The following is a 22,353-nucleotide window of genomic DNA, read 5'->3' on the forward strand; positions in this document are numbered from 1 at the left end:
AAAAATAAATAACAGGAATTTTCCTTTTGCATTCGCTTGATTTGTCCAGCAGAGGGCGTGAGAAGTAAGATAGATAATATCTGACCAGCAACAGCCAGCTGAATCTCTAGGCTGTTCCTTTCTTATGATATTGTATATAATAAACTGCTTCTTAAGATCAGAAACTGTTAGGTGAAGAGTTGTATACAAAATAGTGGACACCAGAGTTGAAGAAAGTAATAAAACCCAGCTAAGAGACACACATGAAGATAAGTGAGGCCCTGCTCTCCTAAACAAACTCTGAACTGAGGAGGAACATGACATGCAAAAGAACAAAAAGATTCATATGGTTGACTAATCAAATATATTAAATTCATTTTAATTATAACAATGACACCTTTTCTCAAGAGACAGTTCAATGCAATTAAAGGCAATATTTTCTGACTCATAGACAATATAATTTTCTGTCAAGTAAAATTAATATATACGTATTAAAGGAGAGGTCAGTGATTCTGGATAAAGTTTGTTTTTCAAAAATGTGTTAATATTTCCTTACGATCCGCTACCTGTCTGTACTGTGTGTGCTTTTAAAAAAATTAATCTGGTATGGTTCTATAACTGCTATGTGAACAAAGGGGGCACACCGTAGCTAGCAACATGCACGTTTACAGAGGCTCGATGTGAATTAACACTGGATTTTTCCCCCAGTGTGCACACAGTACTCACAGGTATCGTATCGTGAGGAGATATTCAGCTGATTTTGATAAAAAAAAAGTGATTTTGACAACAAGCATTCTCCAGAATCGCTGACTCTACCTTTAATTGAGAATTTGTTTACATATAAATGTGTGAATTGGTTAAATGGCGTGCTGGAACACAGAGCTAAAAGCTAAAGATGCTGAGTGCACTGTCATACTTTATTTACCGGAAGGATTTCAGTCACTTCTGCTCAAGTTGCAAGAATGTGTAGCTTACACTGTTATGACATAAGCAGGCCTTTGTTTCCGGAAATCTCAATTATGCATGGCTGAACTGAATCCTTCTTACACACACACACACACACACACACACACACACACACACACACACACACACACACACACACACAACACATGCACATGCACACGTGCACACACAGCTTATGTTACATTTTGATGCATGAAGGAGGCTTTCACACTTGTTTGGCTCTGTATGTGTTTGTCCATACATGCAGGTAATGTGCAAAAATACATGACGTCAGAGGTGATCCGGCTGTCACACACACTTTCTCGTGTGCATCAAAAGCAATCGGCAGATGTTTTTAGAAAGACGTAAACTTCTAAAGCACTTCCATCAACTTACAGTAACTTTACATAATCATTCTTAGCACTATTCTGAAGGTTATAACAGAAATACTTGTTCGTATGTTGTTAATTTTCTGATTAACATGCATTTTGAAGACCTGTGGAGAACAAAAGCCCTTATCCAAAATCTGTTGGCTAAAAACTTTTGGCAACTAATATGTTCCTTTTTAAGATATTTTTTTGGCATTTTTATGCTTTATTGACAGCGTAGAGATAGAGTTGAAATGGGAGTGACATGCAGAGAACGACCGTGGGCTGGAATTGAACCCGGGTCTGCTGCTGGCCGAGGCCCATGGAGGGGACGCCTTACCAACTGAGCTAAAGGCGCCCAGTCACTAATATGTTCTTAAAGTGAAATAAAGATTTAAATTCTGGCTTTATCCAATATTTAGATTTTTGACTCTTACTGTTAAAGAAAACGCTAATTTACGTTGTTAGATATTGCCAAATATGCATATTTATTAAAACATTTCTGAAAAAATTGTATTTAAAAAATCCTTGGTTTGAATGTATGTAACCAACTGACAAAGTGTTTCAGAAATATTTAAAAGTTCCTTGTAGCACCTTTAAGATTGAAATGAAAGTTAGATTTATTTTCTTACCTTTGGAGCAAATTTCCAATAACCTTTCCCCGTCCACAAAACAGCCTGGATGTCAGTACAAAGATTGCTCTTACAGTCCTGTGCACGCCCCAACATGTCAGCAGTGACCTAAAAGCATCCCAGTCTGAACTCAAATTGATATGATCAGACCTGGACCTTTTAGATTAACCTGAGCATCAAGACGTACGGTGTGGCAGTTTACTGCGTGATATGAAATGAAATGTCTGTGTTACTCCTAACAAAAGATGAATCAATATACAGGTCCATGAAAAATTTGCACCACCAGATTTCTGAAAAGTTCTTACCTTACAGTAAGGCAAGGCAAGGCAAGGCAAGGAAAGTTTATTTATAAAGCACATTTCGGACACAAGGCCATTCAAGGTGCTTTACAGATGCAAAAACAAAAACACATCAAGAATAGAGCACACATTAAAAAAATACATAAAAAAAAGCAAACCCACCAAAATACAATACAGCTTTAATGTGCAATAACTTGTTATGTGCACTAGTGTCAAAAAGCACGTTTTTATCGTATTATTGGCACTTTATCTCATTTTTAATTCCATATATTGGCCATGAGTGTATGGTACAGAGTATGAGTGACATTTTCATGAATGCATTATTTATTTATTGTCTATTTTTTCTGGTCGAGTCTGGTCGATGAGTGCACCTGAATTCCGTTGAAGAATTTAATCTAAAATGTTACAAAAGATTTGAGATTATATATAAACATGTCATTCCTGTCGAGTGTGAGGGCTGTTTGTTAGTGTCAGAGAGAGAGAGAGCAGTCCATTCACAGCATAGGGTTCATAAGCATGTTTTGAATTAATATCGTGTGTGTGTGTGTGTGTGTGTGTGTGTGTGTGTGTGTGTGTGTGTGTGTGTGTGTGTGTGTGTGTGTGTGTGTGTGTGTGTGTGTGTGTGTGTGTGTGTGTGTGTGTGTGTGTGTGGCTCTTATCTGATGTCTGCATTTATATACTGTATGTCAAACCTGAATAAAAACTTTGGATTCAAAAAAAGTTTAATTTGAATTTTCTTTTATTAATTTATTTTCTCTAATTAATTTATTTGAAGTACTTTGGCTCAAATTACTTGGAAAGCCTCTGTTTTCAGAGAATCAAGCTAGTTGATAGTTCATTTGACCATATGAAGCAGTCATTCCTCCATATGGATTTTTTTTGTCATAAGTGCTGCAGCGTATGCAGATGTGAATACGTCTGAAGGCCGAAAGCAAAAAGGTCTAGGACATTAATTGATGTAACAGCTGTCCGCTCCACTAAAGGAGAATGTCCATAATGTTCAGATACGTAGGATACAATGGGAGTTGTACAGTAGTTAATGGCTTCTGCTATTCAGACTGACTCTCTCAGGGCCAAATGAGAAAAAATTTAGTATGGCTCAAGTGGCCAGCATCTCTATATATCCACTAAGAGGCCAAATACATCTCCCTATACGCACGTCACTTCGAAAAGGCATGCACACAGCACACCTTCAATGAGCACTCAAACGGAAAGGCAAATTTCAACATATTGTTCAAATTACTGAGCATAATGAAAAGTGTGTCAGTGATTACAACTATTTATGTTGCTCTCTCACCAATACAATGTAGAAATGATGCTATAAAACTGCCATATTTACTTTAATGGAAAACTATTATGTTTAGATAATGCATCTAATATGTCACATGCCATCAATAGAAATAAACAAAACTGGCTTTAATCATTAAAGCCCATATTTACAACTGTAAACCGATGAGTGGTTTCTAAAGCCTACACTGTTTAGAAACATTTAAAATAAATGCATTGGATGAACGTCCAGGCACTTCCATCAATTAATAATTACTACAACAAACCATCTGGTGGTGCAGACAGTCGCCTAAAGGTGAAAGTACAGTGGTGGTAGGTAATGCTTTAAATAAGTTAAAGTGACCTTGATGTTTGACCAAAATCTATTCAGTGAATATTTTAGTCAGAGTAGATGTGTGTAAAGTTTGAAGCAAATCCCCCAAAGAGTTCATGAGATATTGCGCTCCCAAGAATGTCCCCGGACGGACGAAAAATCTGAGAACATGTACTGTAAAATCCCATAAAGAAAACATTTTAACTTTGAAGTGAACTGATTTGGTGTACAACACAGTTGGACCACAAATCTGCCTCTCTGAGTAAAAAAAACACAATATCTGATGGTATCTAAACTTTAATAAACTGACTTCTAACTAACCAAGGTCACTTTACACTGGTATTTAAATTTGACTTTGGAGAATAATTCTTAAAAAAAAAATCTTATGAATATGTAGTGAAAAGTTGTTGTTTTTTTACCAGTGGGAAAAACTTGAATCTGAATTTACATTTGTCTTCCAATATTTTAACAGATTTTCCAAACCCTGATGTATCCTTCCTATAGTGTAAATTGCATTGCTTATCTTGGAGGCAAAAAAACTGTTTTGTACCTCTCACTGCCAAAAGTGTGTCCCTCACTGTCCACACAGCCAATCCAACTTTTTAACCAACATTTTAAGCAACAAACCAAACAATTTAAACAATCAAGCTTTTCATTGTCAGTTTGGATAATTTAGTTTCTTTGTTTTCATGCCCACAAACAAGCGAATCATTCTTCATTGTTGCAGCAATGTCAGTTTTTGTGTAGAACCACAATTATAGCATCCATTCTGCCCGGTGAGATAAAGGATTCTTCCTGTTTGTGTCCAGTTCATAATCAGCGACCCATTGTGTGGACAATTTGGCATGTAGTTTGTTTAGTATAATGGTTTCATTTGGAATTTTTTAGTTTATTATTCACAATTCATATGAACCACTTTGGAGCCTCTTCTAGAAAAACATTTTTTAAATCACTTTCCCAAATGTTCATTCAAAAAATAAAAATATGCATAGTCTCTCTTTATTGTGCACACTGTATATCCCTGAGGGAATGCACTCTATACTGAATGAGTAGTGAATATATGGAGCGAATGATAACACATTCAGCCTTGACCCCTGTCTCTTACTATGCCTATTCTACAGTTCTGGAAAACAATTCATTCATTAAAATAAGTTTGCATCATAGACAATATAATGCAAGGTGACACCTGATAAATTTCATTTGAGCATATTTTGGCATCAGCCTCTCTCTCTCTCTCTCCCTCTCTTTCTGTCTCTCTCTCTCTCCTTGCTTGTCCATCATTGCCCTCGTCACGACCACGCAATTGGTTCGGTAAAGAGGGGAAGATGAGCGAACGCGCGCGCGTGTGTGTGTGTGTGACAGCAACCATGTCAGGCTGGTTGGTCGTTGCCTCCTATAAAGAGCCTCGCTGGTCGCAGAGCTTCAGACTCAGGTGTGTGACGCTGTTCGCAGACAGAGATGCGCGTGATGGAGATGGAGCGCACGTTCACGTTCCGAGAGCAGCTATTCTTCCTCGTGCTGTGTATGTCAGTCCTCAAGGGAGATGCCAGGTATATTGAGGTAAGGACTCTTTTGCTTGCTTTGCTGATGCTGTGTATTCACTTCTGATGTTAACTTGTAACTTTTGACAAAAACGTTTTTTTTTTTTTTTTTTTTGCAGAATAACGAGATCTCAAAAGATGATTTATATTCGTTTTTCACCTCGGAACTGAAGAGAGAAACATCGGAGGAATTAATGTATCGCCGACCTTTACGTAAGTCATATGAAAAGTATGCATAACCTAGTGTATAACTTGGTTTCACAGCTTATGTGTATGTGAGAGTGTGATAGATGTATACCTTTACATTGACTATTTGCCTTCAAAATGATAATTAACTGCCCTGTATTGACAAAATGTATTATTTTCTAGACTACTTGTTACATCTAAGAAACACATGAACAAAATAATGGATAATGTAAAAAGTGATAAAAACTTACAATTATGATATGATTGAAGTAATAATCAAACAGAATCCAAAAATAAATGCCATTTTCTAAGGCTGTTGATTGTGACTGATATTGTATGATCACAATATGAGAGAGAATGATCACTTTATGTCATTATTCTAATATTCATTGTAAAACATGCAATTTTATGTTGGAATCTGTACTAAACAAATATTTTTTCTTTAGTCTGTAGACATCTCTACAGCATGCCAATAAATAAACAAAATGGTATCTAGACAAACATTTAGCCTTCAACAAATATTGCACCTTGCTGCAATTTTGAATTTGAATTTTGAATTTTTTATTTTATTTCAGACATATCAAAAACAATACAAAACTAAATGAAACTAAATGAAAAGCATAAAAATACAATAAACAAAATGTATGTTTAAATGACTTCACAAAAAGAAAAAAAAAGAAAACAAATTATCTGTATTGATGTGATATGCCTGAAAAGGAGCAGGAAGAAGTATACACTTATTTAATCCTACCCCTTTTCCATAGTAAAAAAAATATATATTTATTATATTTGCTTCTTGTAATCCATATAATCTCTGTACAATCTATCTATACAATTGGCGATACTATATTTGACATTTACGATCTATACATACATACAACTTAATATACTATGATTTTTTATATTTTATATATTTATAAAATTTTCAAATTGTAGCCGGTCATATTGCAGTTTCGATTAAAATTCGAACAATCGTAAAGCAGCCTTGCTATTTTTTACACTGGTGTTGCACATTTACTGTATTTTGTACCTATGCATTCCCTGTGTGGTTGGTCTCTCAATTCAATTCAAAACACCTTTATTGGCATGACTTTTTGTAGAAGACAGTATTGCCAGAGTATTTAATATATTACAATTAATAACAATGACTGTATATAATATTACTAATAATTCTCCCAGGTTGTCTGGACATGGTTGCTATGGAGGGTCAGTTTACCTTCACGGCGGAGCGTCCTCAGCTCAGCTGTGCGGCATTCTTCATGGCAGAACCCAACGAGGTCATCACTGTGGACTATGACAACGTAGACATCGACTGCAGAGGAGGGGACTTCATCACGGTAAACCAGCAACTCACCAACACAAAGACAAATATATCACTGCTTCATTCCTACTGCCTTAAACGTCTTAAATTAAAGGGCATGATCGACACATCCACATTAACACTTTGTGCACAGTGGTATATTGTCATTTGTATTCATTCATATTTTATATATAAATAGTTTTGATTGGGTATTTTATTCAGTTTTTGTTTAGTCTAAGTTTGCTTTGCACTGTATGTTAGGATGCCACGACTGAGACGATGTTCTGTCACGGTAGACAATAAAGTTTTCTGTCCTTAACAACCTTACTTACAAACAGCTTTCTGGTTCTGTTGTATAATTCTGTAGGTATGTAGTAATCCTTGGTGATGAAATGAGAGCTTCTTTATGTTGAGGTTTTTTAAACACAGATTATGCTTATTTTCACTTACTTTCACACTTGGTTCGGTTGCCTCACTGGACATAGCTAATAGAAACACTTTGGACCCAATTAGACAAAAAGTTCCTTTAACACAAGGCAATTGTATATGAACTGCTTCGTTTACAGTAGGTTACTTAATCCTAAAAGATTCCCCTTTCCCCCCCCCAATATTTTTTATAAAATGAATAAAACCTATAAAGAATTTTACCCTATACACCTGCAGAATATCACCTTAAATTTATGATGGCCAAACTTTGAGTTAGCACCTTTAGTTCAATGTGTTTCCCACAGATTAAAGGTGCTCCAAGGAACTTTCAGTCTGTGTTAATTCTTGCACCCCCTTTGGAGAAAAGCGGTAGAGTTCTTACTATGTCGGCTAAACAGTTCCAGGGTGAGGGACCCATAACAAAGGCATAAAGAAAAGCTATATAAAAATAGCATTCTTTTTACTGATGGTCTTGTTTGCTGTTAAATGTCATTCATGATCATCAGAGGAAAAATTAGATTGTTTCAGAAATATTTAAAAGTTCCTCTCAGCACATCAAAGCAAAAATGCACTCATTGATCAAAAGTATTTCTTCTTTCAAATGTTAACGTATGTATGGCAATATCCTCTTTCAAGGCCTAAGACCAATACATATATTGTCAAAAAATATCATATCATCATCTTTGCCTGAATCTGAAATCCCATCCTACTGCTATTGGTGTATGATGAGTGGGTGTGAATTGATGAATGTGGTAAGAAATGTTAAGTGCTTTAGGGCTGAGAAAAAATCGTCTAAAAAGCGCTATATAAGTCAATCCCATTTACCAATTATTTACCGTGTGTCCCCGTAAAGGTGTTTGACGGTTGGGTACTGAAAGGTGAAAAGTTCCCGAGCTCCCAGGACCACCCTCTGCCTGTGAACGAGCGCTACGTGGATTACTGCGACTCGGGATCGCTCAGGAGAACGGTGCGCTCCAGTCAGAACGTGGCCATGCTGTTTTACCGCATACACAATGCAGGCAGCAGCTTCACTATAACAGTCAGGAAACACATCAACCCTTTCCGTGAGTCACGCACACATACTGACACACACACACACACACACACGCACGCACGCACACACACACACACACACACACACACACACACACACCCACCCCCACACACACACACACACACACACACACACACACACACACACACACACACACACACACACACACACACACACACACACACACACACACACACACACACACACACACACACACACATACACACACACACCAGTAGTAGAAGTCCCTTCAGCTCACAGCCCATTTGTGCAGCGATTCAAGTGTGAGTAAATCCGGGGTGATGATACAAGCCTGCATGGCAAGGGGCTTTAGTCATCAATTGAACCAACTGGGAACATTTTGCAGAAAAAAGGGTCACATGACAAAATACTGTCCTACAGTAACATTCAAGGACAAAGCAAAAAAAGCGAATATTCTAAGGAACACATTAAATCCAAAATTAGTTGATTTCTTGATTTTTTCGAAACCCCTATCATTATTTAAAATCCCCACTTCATGTGATTCCATCAAAGCAGACATTTGAATTCAATCATTTTAACTTACTACCTACCTGATACTTTATTATTTGTTTTTTTATCTTCTTTTAAATGCAATTTTTTTTTATTTAACAATTTGTCAGTCTGCCTGTTTCCCTTTTTGTTTTTATTATCTTTTTTTCTTCCTTTGTCTTTTTTTACTGTATTTTTTATGCCCCCGTAAAGCACTTTTAATGTTTTAATGCCAAAATTGTGAAGCTATACAAATCAATTTGCCTTGCCATATTCTAATACCTTGTGTTGTGTCTCTTCAGCCTGTAATGTCCTCTCCCAGTCACCAGAGGGCAGTTTCACTATGGTCATCCCCCAGCAGCACAGGAACTGCAGCTTCTCCATCATATATCCAGTGGCCATCGACATCGCCGAGTTCACCCTCGGACAATTCAACGACTTTCCCAAGGTGAAAAAAATGCAAAAGAAAACATTTGTTTTACTCATTAAATCAAACTTTATTTACACAAGCACACTTATGAACAACAAACAGAGTTGAGCCAAAGTGCTGTTTTATACACAATCTTAATTCTTCTCCTCACCAAATTCTTCTAAAAAAATGCCCAACAGAAATATGTATTTGCAGAAACTATCCCTTGTTGTGCTGTTTAGCCTTCATAACCTTACACATAACATCGCCACTGACAATAAATTTTTTCTTTAATTATGATATCAGACAGTTTCAGCAGATATTGGAATCGGATCAGAACTGAAAAAATAGCGGAGCGGTGCATCTCGTGTGTGTGTGTGTGTGTGTGTGTGTGTGTGTGTGTGTGTGTGTGTGTGTGTGTGTCTGTGTGTGTGTGTGTGTGTGTGTGTGTGTGTGTGTGTGTGTGTGTGATGGTGGGCTGCAGGGAGCTCACAGATAAAAAGGATCAGTTCACCTTAAGCATCATCCCCAGTCAATGCACTGTGACAAATGTAACGCCACCCCAGTGAGTCCTGTTGACAGATAGTGTTACCTGTGTGTCATGCCCCTGTGTGTTGCCTCCTCAGCGCTCCCTGTCCGGCTGTGCAGAAACAGGAGACTTTGTTCAGCTGCTCGGAGGAAACGGCATCGACACGTCCAAGCTGCTGCCCATCACAGACCTCTGCATCTCCTTCACCGGACCCAGTGAGTACATAAACACTTCATTTAAAGGTGCAGTCAGCCATTCTCAAAATGCTTGGTGGAGTCAAAATCAGTGATTATCTCCTCACGATCCACTACCTGTACGTACTGTGTGCGCTTAAAAAAAATAATACAGTGTTTTTACACAGCCTAGACTCTGTAAGCGGACATGTTTCTAGCTATGGTGGCTCCCCCTTTTTTACCAGTCTAAAGAGCACAGGCTGTGTACTAATACCACATTTTTATTTCAGTGCACACAGTACGGACAGATTCTGACAACAACTAACATCATAAATCACATAAATATTTAAAAAAAACTATTACACAAAAAATCAAAGCAAAAACAGCTACTGAAATTCATCAAAACAAAGTTCCCAAAACAGGGACCAAGCCCATCTTTTGAATATTTCCGTTTGGTTTCTCCCCCACAGCACACATGAAAATCGGCTGTGACAACACGGTGGTGCGGATGGTTTCCAGCGGGAGGTTTGTGAACCGCGTGTCGTTTAGCTACAGGCTACTGGACAGACAGGAGCTGCAGACCATCAAACTCAACAACGTGGAAGATTTCTGTTTCAATAACTGAATCCCAACAAGGATCATAAAGTGACAAATTGACTGCAAAATATTTGTGAAATAGTTTTATTATCGACCAGATCCACCTGGTCTAGATGAAGTGTCTCGAGTCGAAAGACATCGATAGACAGAAAAGTGTATGAAAACAATAGCTATAAATACTGTACACATAAACAGTGATCTGAGGATATTGTAGACTTTAAAAAATTAACTGCAATTCACTTTCATTTTTAGACATTTTGCATCTGTTTGTTTCTAAATTAAGCTTAAAGATGCGTCCTTTTGTGTTTGGTCGAAATTCTATTGTTTTTTTTGTTTGTTTTTTACTTTTTGTACAATTTGTGGATGTATTCAGACAAGGCCAATTATGTTTTCATGATGTTATGTATGTGGGTTTGTGGCCGACATTCTTGCAAAGGAATGGTGCTAAAATGAATGTTAGCTTATTTTTTATTTTAGTCATTCCTGTTACAGATGACAAGTGTTCATTTTCATCAATGCAGTTGAATTTGTACAAAACCTTTTTGTAATAAAATGATACTGCATGACAAAGCACTCAAATGGGTTTTTTGCTCTTTTTTCGTTTGGAACGAAGTGTGTTGCTGTTTCCCAAAACAGTAGACAAAAGTATGCCTACACCATTAAATTTTGCACAAATATGTGTTATCTAGAAAGATGCTCACACGTACAAGGAATTTGCTGCGGTCTGATGGTGCATAATAAACATAAAGACAGACAATATGTCATGTACAGTAAAAGAAAATATTAAATTAGAGAATAAAATAGTATGTCCCAGTTGTAGCATACTGCAAGTATATATAGGCATCTGCAGTGTGAAGCATAGTAAAAAGAAAATGATTGCGATTTGTGACACAAAAGTCCTGGTCCTTAGTAATTCAAAAATTTAAATATAGTCCCCCCCCCCTCCACCACCCCTAAAAAAGCCAATAAATTCTACAAACTGAACCTTTAATGTCCATGAGACCTTTGAGGTTGTCACGGTAGCACGTGCCACGTTCCCCATCCCCTCAGATGTGGGCGAGTCTCAGCGTCTTTAATGACTCTCTGTGGTATTAAACAGACTCTTCCTGTCACTACAGATTGGACAGCAGAAGATATCTCTGAGAATGATGATGCTTCAAGCTGCAAACCAACAGGGCCACCGGCTATAAAAGGCCTGCAGGTGTGCTATCATTGACAGACACCTGGATCCATAGCACTTGATGGACGAGGTGTGCAATGATGACTCACGTGTGTGTGTGTGTGTGTGTGTGTGTGTGTGTGTGTGCGTGTGCGTGCGTGCGTGCGTGCGTGCGTGCGTGCGTGCGTGCGTGTGTGTGTGTGTGTGTTTGTGTGTGTGTGAGCATATACTGTAGTGATAAGCACCTTTAGTGGTCTTTCACTAATTTAAATTGGAATATTATTATATTATTTTTGTTGTTATCAAATCTGAGCACATTCATTCCCACTGAAGATGTAAATTCTTACAAACTAAAACATCCTTAATTTCAAAAGACTAAATACAATGTTTGTCCGCATGCGCAGATCAAAACAGTTGTGTTTTCTTGACTATCAGTGGTTTCAGAAATAGTTCAAAGTTCCTTGTAACCTTCAAAGAGTTGTCAGGATAAATGAATTGTTGGCACGTTCATTCACACTACAGTTGAAACGCTCCTCAGAGGAAGTGTGTTTTGGAGTGACAGTTTGAGTGTGATAATGACAGCTCAATTAAACTCCTCTGTTACTCTACAGATTGAGAGAATCAAGCATGACATTTAAATCTGGCCTATGCTGAGACCAAACTATCAATACTTTGTCAATCACTCTACAGGGACTCAAAGCTGATGTAAAAACACTCAATATCTGGAGTGCTGTGCGTTTAAAAACAACTCACCATAATATTCATGTGGACTTAATCATACTGTGCATTCTGGGTATATTTATTTTAAAAGTAATTGTATTATTTTTTTTACTTGAAGTTAGATGTATGTATGGAAATAATTAAAATGTACTTTCCCTTCTACTATGGAAATATATTTGGCTAATCGAATATTTACAATTTTTTGTGTGTGTTTTTTTCATTGCAGATTTTGCATTCTGTATTGTCCTAGTAGCCCTGTTCTCTCCCATTTTCTTTTCATAAAAACAAGTGTACTACATGTTTTAGGCAACAGAGGAAAAACGGGGAAAGTAGATTTTTCAAGTGACATTGTTACCCATCCAACCATAATGTATTTAATATATAATGTTAATCGTTTAGTAACTGTTACATTGCAGACCTTTTAGGGTCTTGCTGACTCAAACCCCAGTTTCCAGTACCACCGTCAGTGGTCTTATCCATTGTATCCATTGAGCAAACCTGTGCCAAGCATGCAGACTGGAAAATAAAAATCTATTAGTTTATGATAGTAGTTACAAAATGTATCAAGAAGTCTTGAGTGTGCCTGCAGCCTAACCCAATACTATGAATCATCACCAGCGCTATTCAGGTACAGAGGCTAAAGAAACTCACGCAATCACAGGAGACATTATAAATGATGCTAGGCCATCTAAACTGTTATTTTTCCCCCCAGTGTGTGTGCGTGTGTGTGTGTGTGTGTGTGTGTGTGTGTGTGTGTGTGTGTGTGTGTGTGTGTGTGTGTGTGTGTGTGTGTGTGTGTGTGTGTGTGTGTGTGTGTGTGTGTGTGTGTGTGTGTGTGTGTGTGTGTGTGTGATGGATCAGGCTGTAGATTGCCCAACAGGTGCAGCAGTGTGGCATTTTTCACCGCTGTGTTGTCGTCATCCCCCGAAGGAATAACCGCAACCTTTTCCAGGGTAAGACAAGATGCTGTGGAAAATATGTCTCAGTGTTTGAATCATAGTTGAGTTTAGGTTGAGACATGTACTGATAATTCACGTTTCAAAGATTGTCTTAAATGTCTTTTTCATTATTCTATTTAACTAATCTCAGTGCATGAAATAGTGAGGAAAGTCTGAAGCCTAATTTATTATAATTTTTTTTTTACTGTTTAGTTGTGGTCAAAATTCAGATCATTTGTATTAAAGGTTAGAGTTTTTAAAATAAAATGTGTTATATTGGCTGGACTTTATACTGTACATATTGGAAATGACATCATAATAAAGGAATTATTCAAAGTACTTAAATATATTATATATTTTGGATAAAATCAAAAGTACATCTTGAATTCTGTGCTGTATTTTCCACATTCTGATTTTGTATTTTGTGTTAATTGTGTGCAATTTTTCTCTTTTATTTGAGTTTTTTGATATTTATTAAATATGTCATATCATATTTTTTTTTAAATATATATTGTATGCTATATGTCTGAATGATCTGGTTTTATATTGGAATTTTGTATTCTGTTTTATGGCTGCTTTTGAAGCTATAATGGCAGTAAGATGAAAAGTATTTGGATCACATTTGCACACACACACACACACACACACTCAACTTCAATCCTCTATGTGACCCTTCTTCACAACTTAAATGCAACAATTAACAAGGTCCATAACACCTTCATTTCTCACTCAATTTTCACTCTCCTCGTCAATATTTTAGCCTGTGTGTAAGCTATGAAAATGCTGAAACCATTACATGTGCACACACACACACACACACACACACACACACACACACACACACACACACACACACACAGGTCACTCCTAATGAGGACATATGACGCAAACCATGACGCACAAAATGACGAAACAGTAGAACTGACAGCATGTGGTAGATAAGTGCTTATGGGCATGTTTTAAAGACGTCTGTAGCAGGTGACACTTGCGTGACGCAGAAATATTAATGTTACTGTAAGTTTGGTCATTAAATAAGAAAATACCCAAAGGCTGTTTTTGGTCTTGTCCATCAATCTTTTCTAACCTTCTTGTATTATGTATCTTTGTAAATTTACTCAACAACTAAATTCATTCATTCAGACGGTGACTTTTGTATTAGTGACATGTTTTGGAATGTTCAGTTTTGCTCTCCTATTTTTTTCCCCCCTCACTTCTTTCGTACAGTAGCACAGAACTGAAAAATGTAATGGCATTGCAAGTTTTTATATACAGTATATAGTGGGTGTCGTGGGGAAATGCACCTGCTGGAAGACCAAGAAGAAGTACTATAGAAATAAATAACTAAATACATATTCACTCCATCACTTGATAGCCTATTGTTCAAAGACTTGAGGCAGTGGTGGATGATGCCATATTTAGTTACTAGTCTATTGTCTTTGAAGGCCACCTTACCTTCTGTAAATTCTCCCAAAGAGAGGGGTTATCTAAGGGAGCATTGCAATCTTGAACTCTCGCCACTAGATGATGTCAAAATACTCTTGAAGTGAAGTGACGCTGATAGGCTAGTCAACTTTGTGTCACCTATTCTGATTATTTTATATGACATGCATATGCGCTAATAATATTTTTGTGTCACATATCTCTTAATTTCCCGCCAACAGAACTTTATGATTGTACTGACGCAAAAAAAATCAGATATCGCTTTACGACAGATGGGTCAAACTTTACGATGGTTTCGGTTCCTGAATGTGACGTCTAGTAACAGGAAATTAATATTATACAATAATAACATGAACAAATAGAGGACTGTGTGTGGAATTGAAAAGGAGACAAAGGAAGAGAGAATATAAATATCCACATCTAAAAATCATCAGATGACACTTTGCATTGATTGCGACCTTTAAAAAAAAAACATAATTACTGCATCCAAGGCTGATTACCCGGCTCCATTACAGCACCAATCACAGACAAATTGCCTCGTAACAATGCTGTTTTGTACGAGCACCATCTGCGTTTTGATTCCCACAACGTCACAGCTGAGAATGTGCTCACAAATGAACCGTCTGTGTGTGGCTGGGCATTCTGGGAAGAAATGTTGACGTACATACCGAGGAAAACCCTTCCAAGATGCGGCTTCCGTTTATGCATTTGCTCCTCCCCAAGGTGAGGATACCAGCTTTTATGCTTGAGTGGAAGTTGTGTGTTTGTGGTTGTGTGTGTGTGTGTGTGTGTGTGTGTGTGTGTGTGTGTGTGTGTGTGTGTGTGTGTGTGTGTGTGCGCGTGCGTGCGTGTGTTATGCTGTTGGACCCAGGTGGTCTGTACGGGTTGGGATCACCTGTAATTAAGTAAAATGTCCTTGTAATTAGAGGGAAATATTAGAGGGAAATATTAAATTTATAATTCTACTTTTATTTTTACAAAAGGGGCGCTAGAATCAACAAAAACTGAAAGTTCCTCGTAGCTACTTTAAGTTGTGTTATAAGTGTGTACGGTTTTGAAATGGAGTTGGATCATCCACAAAATAGTCCTGTATTCCAGTTTCCAGAGGATATAGTGCTGTTTATTTACTGTAGTTAAAAATCAAAGAATGTTACTGACAGTGTACAGTAAAACCATTATCACTGAAGGACAACTTGAAATGTCGCCCTTATTCAGTGTTTTCCTGTGCAGTTTTCCATGACTCCAGAGTGAGAGAAAGTATTTCTACTTGGGGAACATATAGAGTTACAGCAAGACGGGCAAGGGACAAAGATCTTTAAAAAAAAAAAGAGAGCAGTTTCTACCGTAATGTTTAAGTTTCGGATACAATTCGGCCCCCAATACAATACAAAAGAAGACAATGACAACAGCGTGGACAATTTAGGAAAAGGTGCACTGGTAACACTTTACAATAAGGGTAAATGAATTAACTGTTAGTTTGTGCTTAGTTAATGCTATTAACAGTTGGTTAACGCATATAGCTAATGCTTATCAAGCATTAACTAACTGTTACTGGTAGTTATTAACGGATAGTTAATGATGAGTTAAGCATTTTTGTTTATTCATGTTTAGTTAATACTTAGATAAGCATAAACTAAGCATACCGGTAGGTCAATGCTTAGTTATTGCTTATTAAGCATTAACTTAGCAGCTATTTACTGTTAGCTAATGGTTAGTTTATGCGTATTAAGCATTATGTAAGCATTTACTAACAGGTAATTGATGTACCCTTACTGTGAAGTGTTACCGGGGGCACTTTGTATATTTTCTAGTTACAAACTTCACCCACAATATAAAAAGACTATGATTTGGATCAGACAAGATATTAATAACAGCTCCAGGCAGACAACCTCTTTGCTTTCTCTTTGACAATAGGACAGAGTATCAATCTCACACAAAGTTTTGGTTTTCATACCGTCCAAATGCAAACCTATACGCCATGTATCTAAATGATATCACGTTCACAGTTCTATATGAGGGAGAAATGCTAATACAAATCATTCATCTTTTTGAACATCACATGCATTCATTTTTTTAATGAGACATTTTTAATTTTTTTTTCAATCGGTTCATTTTTAAGGATTTTACAGTTTGTTTCACAGTTATTTCACCAGACTATCAAATCTACTTCTTTTTTTTCTGCTGCTCTTGGAAGAAGTCGTTGCAGGCGACGGTCAGCGCTGCCACCAGCACCACAAACTCATTGAAGTCCACCTCGTTGTCTTTGTTGGAGTCCAAGTCGTTCATGATCTTCTCCACCAGCATCGGGTCCTTCTGAGACTGAAAACAAAACAGAAAGAGAAGAGAATGTGTAGGTGAGACACTGCAGGCAATTTTTTCTTTTTTCTTATGTAAATTTTGAGATTTTTGGGCTATTTTGCATCAATAAAATGTCTTCGTAAAAGTATGTATACAATTTCCAAAATTTACATTTAGGTACTTTTTTTTACTAAATTTGGTACAAAAACTAATTGTTTTAATGTTTGTTATCGACTGGCAAAGTTTCATAATGATATCTATACGTTAACAATGTTGCCCTATTCACGTGCAGTGTCCCGCCGTAACTTATACCTGTCAGTCAAATGTATTGACACTTCATATCCCTATTTGAGCAATTAAAATAGCTTCACACGTACAGCATTGAAGGTCATAACATAGGACATATGAGACCATGAGGGATGAATAGAATCCATGCTATCTTTAAATGATATTGGCGCTTAAAATTGACTCGAGGCAAAAAGGCTTTCAACAGCGTCCAGTGGAGAGCGGAGTGATGCTGCTGTTAATTGACCCATAAGCTCCAGCTGATCACAAGCTACATTTATTGCTTTTCTCATTTCCTAAAGGACTGAAAAAAAAAATCAACATGACTTTTCCACTTCCACAATCTAACCTCTGAGGCAATGGTGACCTTTACGCTGCAGTGGCTGTCATTTAAAGCCACGGTGCGTAACTTTTTCATATGAATAAATCCCAAGAAAAGCCCCCAGAAACGTTTTCAGTTTTTTATTCTACTGCTGAAAAAAAAACACCTGGACGTAGAGCAGAAGGTAGACAATCCATGCATCCATCACGTACGTCTAGTTTGTAACAACAACAAACAAACAAAAACTTAATTCTGAAGAGCCAACCTAATAAGATAAAATAACTGAAATAGAAATAATAATGAATAAGACATGGCTGTCCTTTTCTTTTCTGTATTTCCAGGACCAATCCAGGCATAACCACATTCATAATTAATATCACTCATCCACTTAAAACTGAACAATATATATTCTGGATTGTAACTGTTCTGTCTGTCTTTGTGTAAATGTTGGTCTTGCTCAGGCTGTGTCTATTCTCAGAGGTGCCTGTGGCCCGAGGGTGCTCTTGATGACATCATGGCACTGTCTATATTTGGAGCGATACGGGCCACTGATGATGATGCTGCGTGAGCACCTGAGGCCTCCCATCGGCATGAGGGAGGACACGACGTGAAAAAAATATATAAATGGAAGCATCATAGGTTTTGACTGGTGACGTGTTGGTTCTCAATCACTTGGAATCGCAGGGCGTGTGCACACCGCCCGCTATCACACAGACACAGGGGGCGGCCGGGGCTTATCTGAAATAACCTTATCCATCATCTCTCACTACACTACAGCCTATTATTATTACCCACAATGCTCTTTGGTGTGAGGGCTACCGGCAGTTAAAACTTTGACAGCACGATAGCGATCAGTGAGATAAAAAACAATTTCCTCTAACAAGGTCAGAATGCTCTTTCTTAAATCATTTGGAAACATGGTCTGTCATCTAAGTTTACTAGTGCAAAGGGGTCATATATCCTCCATCAGCAAATGACCATGATTACCATTGGTCATTATAAATCAATAGATTGTTTGCGCTTCAATTTGTCATATTTACTCCATCTCTTCAATTATTCAAATTATCTAAAAAAAAAATCTGCTTCAATCAAGTTGCAACAAGGAACTTTCAGTTTGTGTTCATTCTAGCGGCCCCTTTGGACAAAAGCGGTAGTGTTTTTACACCACCAGCTGCTGTTCCTGGATGAGCGTACCCATGACAAAGGTGTTAAGAAAAAGTTTATGAAAATAGCATTCTTTGCACTGATGGACTGATGTCATTTATGTTATGTTATCATATCAGAGGAAAAAGACTGTTGGACTGTTTCATAAATATTAGAAAAGTTCCTCGTAGCACCTTTAAATACTGTGAACTAAAGGAACAAGAACAAAATCATAATAGTTGAAATGTCAAATTTACCGTGAGGAAGTCGGTGAGCTCGCTGTTCAAGAGATCCTTCAGCTCTCCCTTGTTCAGCTTGTAACAGTCTCCATCGTTTCCAGAATAATTGTAGAAAACTTTGATCAGTGCGTCCATGGCACCCTCGAGCTGGCTAGGCATTCTGCTGGGAGGATGGGAACTGCTGAAGCCTCCTGTTAAAAGGAGAATGTATTTATACATGTTAAATAAAATACAATTAACGTTATTTAACTTAAGGTGAGACACTGCAATGTTTTAAAGCACTGGTCAATTTTGAGATTTTTTACTATTTTGCTAATGTGTCTTCATTCATACTAGTATAAATAAAAAGGTAAAACATGTACATTAAGGTGTTTATTTTACTAAACCTTGTCTGTTTGTGTCAACCGTATACAACCATCTTATTATCTCAACATTAGTTTATTTTCAATACTCAGAACCAACAATCTCAACTTATAAAGCAACGGAACTTTCCATAATCATTCTTAGCCATATTCTGAAAGCTATTGCAGAAGGACTAGATAAAATGTTGTTAATTGTCTGATTTTTTAATTTACACACAACTAGATAGAAATGTCCAATTTTGCATATTTACTAAAAAATGTCTGAAAAAACTGTAATACAAAAAACAATTGTTTCAATGTAAGTAATCTAATGTTAAAGTGTAATGCTGATACTTATACGTTAAAAATGTTACCATTCACCTGCAGTGTCTAAGAAACAGAGTAATTGTGAGTCTATGGTAGAATTGCTCTTACCTGGTTAGAGTTAGAGTCCCGTTTCAAATGTGCTGTTAGACGCGGTGGCACAGCTTGTTTATTAGGAAATGAGCAGAAGCTACGTGGGCCTCTTCCTCTATCTTTGTGCTGGTAATTAATTCCACAGGTGAGACGCCCATGGTAACTGTCTTTCTTTCCAGGTATTAATCACGCCCGCTCAAGTGAAAAACAACACAAGTAGCAGAGTAACGCCCCATGAATGTCCCATGGGTTAGCTCATCTAACCCGTAGTTGCTGTGCATTTCGCTTCCACACAAAATGTCATTGCAATAATAACATGACTCAAGTTACTCAATGCCTGTGTTATAGGGAAGTCTTTCCACAATTTCAAGTGATAAGGTGAATATGTATTTAGTTATTTATTCTATAGTTATTTTTCTTCTTCATCATTTTCATCTTCCAACATGTGCATTTCCCCCAGGACACCCACTATGTATATAAACGCAGTTAAGTTTGTTCATTCTGTGCTGCTGTAGAAACATGGCAGTGCAACATGGCGGCCTCAGCGCCCTGCTCCTGTGTGGACATAAAAGGCTCATTCTAAGGTAATGAAAGAAACAGCAACTTTTATATTCAAGCGGATTATACACTAATTAAAACATACTTATGAATATAATATTCCATTTCTACTAAGTCTGTTCTGAAAAACGCCAATACAATCTACGCAGTGCACCTTTAAAATCTTTCCTATGTCACTTCATATCAGTATGTCGGTCCATCAAACCTGTCGGGACTTTTTTGCTCTCAAATTCACCTTGTGTTTTACAAACCGATCACGATCGCTTTGTATTGGGATTATTTTTAGCCACGGCACAGCTTTCACCGTTTGTCATTCTGTGCTGATTGTGCCTCCTCTGTCATGGTGTCATAACTGACATTGGAGAGTAACATTGCGTTCAGTCACCCACAGAACAAACACCTGAGGGACGGCAGTAAGTGGACAGGTGCCACGGCAACTTTTCCTTCCACTAGCGGAGCGAGGAAATAAGTTTCCGTTTGTTACGCTGATGAAACAGTTTCCAATCACAGCTGCTGATAGTCAGTTAGTGTTGTGCATCGAGTTCATTGAAAATACAACAGCACAGGTATATGCCTCACATTGATTGGATGGATGGATGGATGGATGGATGGATGGATGGATGGATGGATGGATGGATGGATGGATGGATGGATGGATGGATGGATGGATGGATGGATGGATGGATGGATGGATGGATGGATGGATGGATGGATGGATGGATGGATGGATGGATGGATGGATGGATGGATGGATGGATGGATGGATGGATGGATGGATGGATGGATGGATGGATAGATAGATAGATAGATAGATAGATAGATAGATAGATAGATAGATAGATAGATAGATAGATAGATAGATAGATAGATAGATAGATAGATAGATAGATAGATAGATAGATAGATAGATAGATAGATAGATAGATAGATAGATAGATGATGTCCACACACACACACATACTGTATAATATATATAAAAAGTCCTTGCCTCACAACATGACAGATGATGTATCATTGTTGTTCCCTCGGGTTCTCTGCTATCTTGAAGGTCTGGACAAAGACTGGAGGAGATCAAGCCTCCACTCTGTGTTCACCTCAGCTTTGATGTGTCTCTCTGCAAAAATATAAATGATTACTTAAGATGAATTAAATCCTGGACTATAAGTTCATATCTTTGAAAGGTGTTGTTAAAACATTTGGTCACAAGGCCCAGAGCAGCCCTTTGCACACGGAGAAAAAAATCTTTTTATGAAACTGCCTTTTTGTCCTCGATTACTCTGTATTTCTGCCCATATCTCAAAGTCCCAAAGTTGAACTTCTCATGATGGAAACGGCCACTCATCATAATTGTTGGTTAATAGTTACCCTTTTTAAACTGGCGACTTTTAATCAACCTCTCATACTTCCAAAGCTTATCCCAACATCTGACAGGGATAATTTTACTTGACTCTGAATACAGTATTTTACACACATGGATGGACCACCGACTGGAGTCGCTAGAGATCACAAGCATAAAAATACTGGAAGAAACCACCATCAAAGAAAAATAATACATTATTTGTATTCTATAAACATTATTATTAATGTAAATAGTCCTCATTTTGTTTATAATAAACACTTAATAAATAGCTAATTAACGCAACATAACACGTGATGATGAGAAATATGTTTAATTATGTCTGTCGACAACCATAGTATAACTTAAACTATGGTAATTTCAATGTTAAAATATGTCTTCATATTTTATGTGAATATTTGTTTAATATTGCTTATGTTTCATTACAAAGGATATTCATTCATTCATAAATACAAACATAAAAATGTTTATACCTTTATTGCCAAGGTCAAAAATGGGCCTTGACGAAATGTTAACACACAAGCAGTTTTAAACGGTGCCTAGCTGTGTATGATTTGCACACATGCATTAAGCAGTTAACAATTATTT

At 37.3% G+C, this 22,353-nt stretch overlaps 2 protein-coding genes across 2 annotated transcripts; one reads left to right on the forward strand and one right to left on the reverse strand.

Annotated features, from left to right (window-relative positions):
• Positions 1–5,281: 5,281 nt before the first annotated feature.
• Positions 5,282–10,576, forward strand: crhbp (corticotropin releasing hormone binding protein; the record flags this gene model as incomplete). The annotated part of the gene is made up of 7 exons (XM_080046241.1): positions 5,282–5,383; positions 5,484–5,577; positions 6,730–6,887; positions 8,130–8,340; positions 9,143–9,288; positions 9,876–9,993; positions 10,422–10,576. The coding sequence occupies 7 exons, from the start codon at positions 5,282–5,284 to the stop codon at positions 10,574–10,576; spliced, it is 984 nt and encodes a 327-aa protein (XP_079902367.1).
• A 6,392-nt stretch (positions 10,577–16,968) lies between these two features.
• On the reverse strand, positions 16,969–19,251 carry s100z (S100 calcium binding protein Z; the record flags this gene model as incomplete). Its single annotated transcript, XM_080046533.1, has 2 exons — positions 16,969–17,124; positions 19,111–19,251. 2 exons carry the CDS (start codon positions 19,249–19,251, stop codon positions 16,969–16,971), a joined length of 297 nt encoding a protein of 98 aa, XP_079902659.1.
• Between the last annotated feature and the right edge of the window lie 3,102 nt (positions 19,252–22,353).

The sequence above is a fragment of the Ammodytes marinus genome (genome assembly GCF_949987685.1).
Source record: "Ammodytes marinus genome assembly, chromosome: 18".
NCBI classification, from domain to species: domain Eukaryota; kingdom Metazoa; phylum Chordata; class Actinopteri; order Uranoscopiformes; family Ammodytidae; genus Ammodytes; species Ammodytes marinus.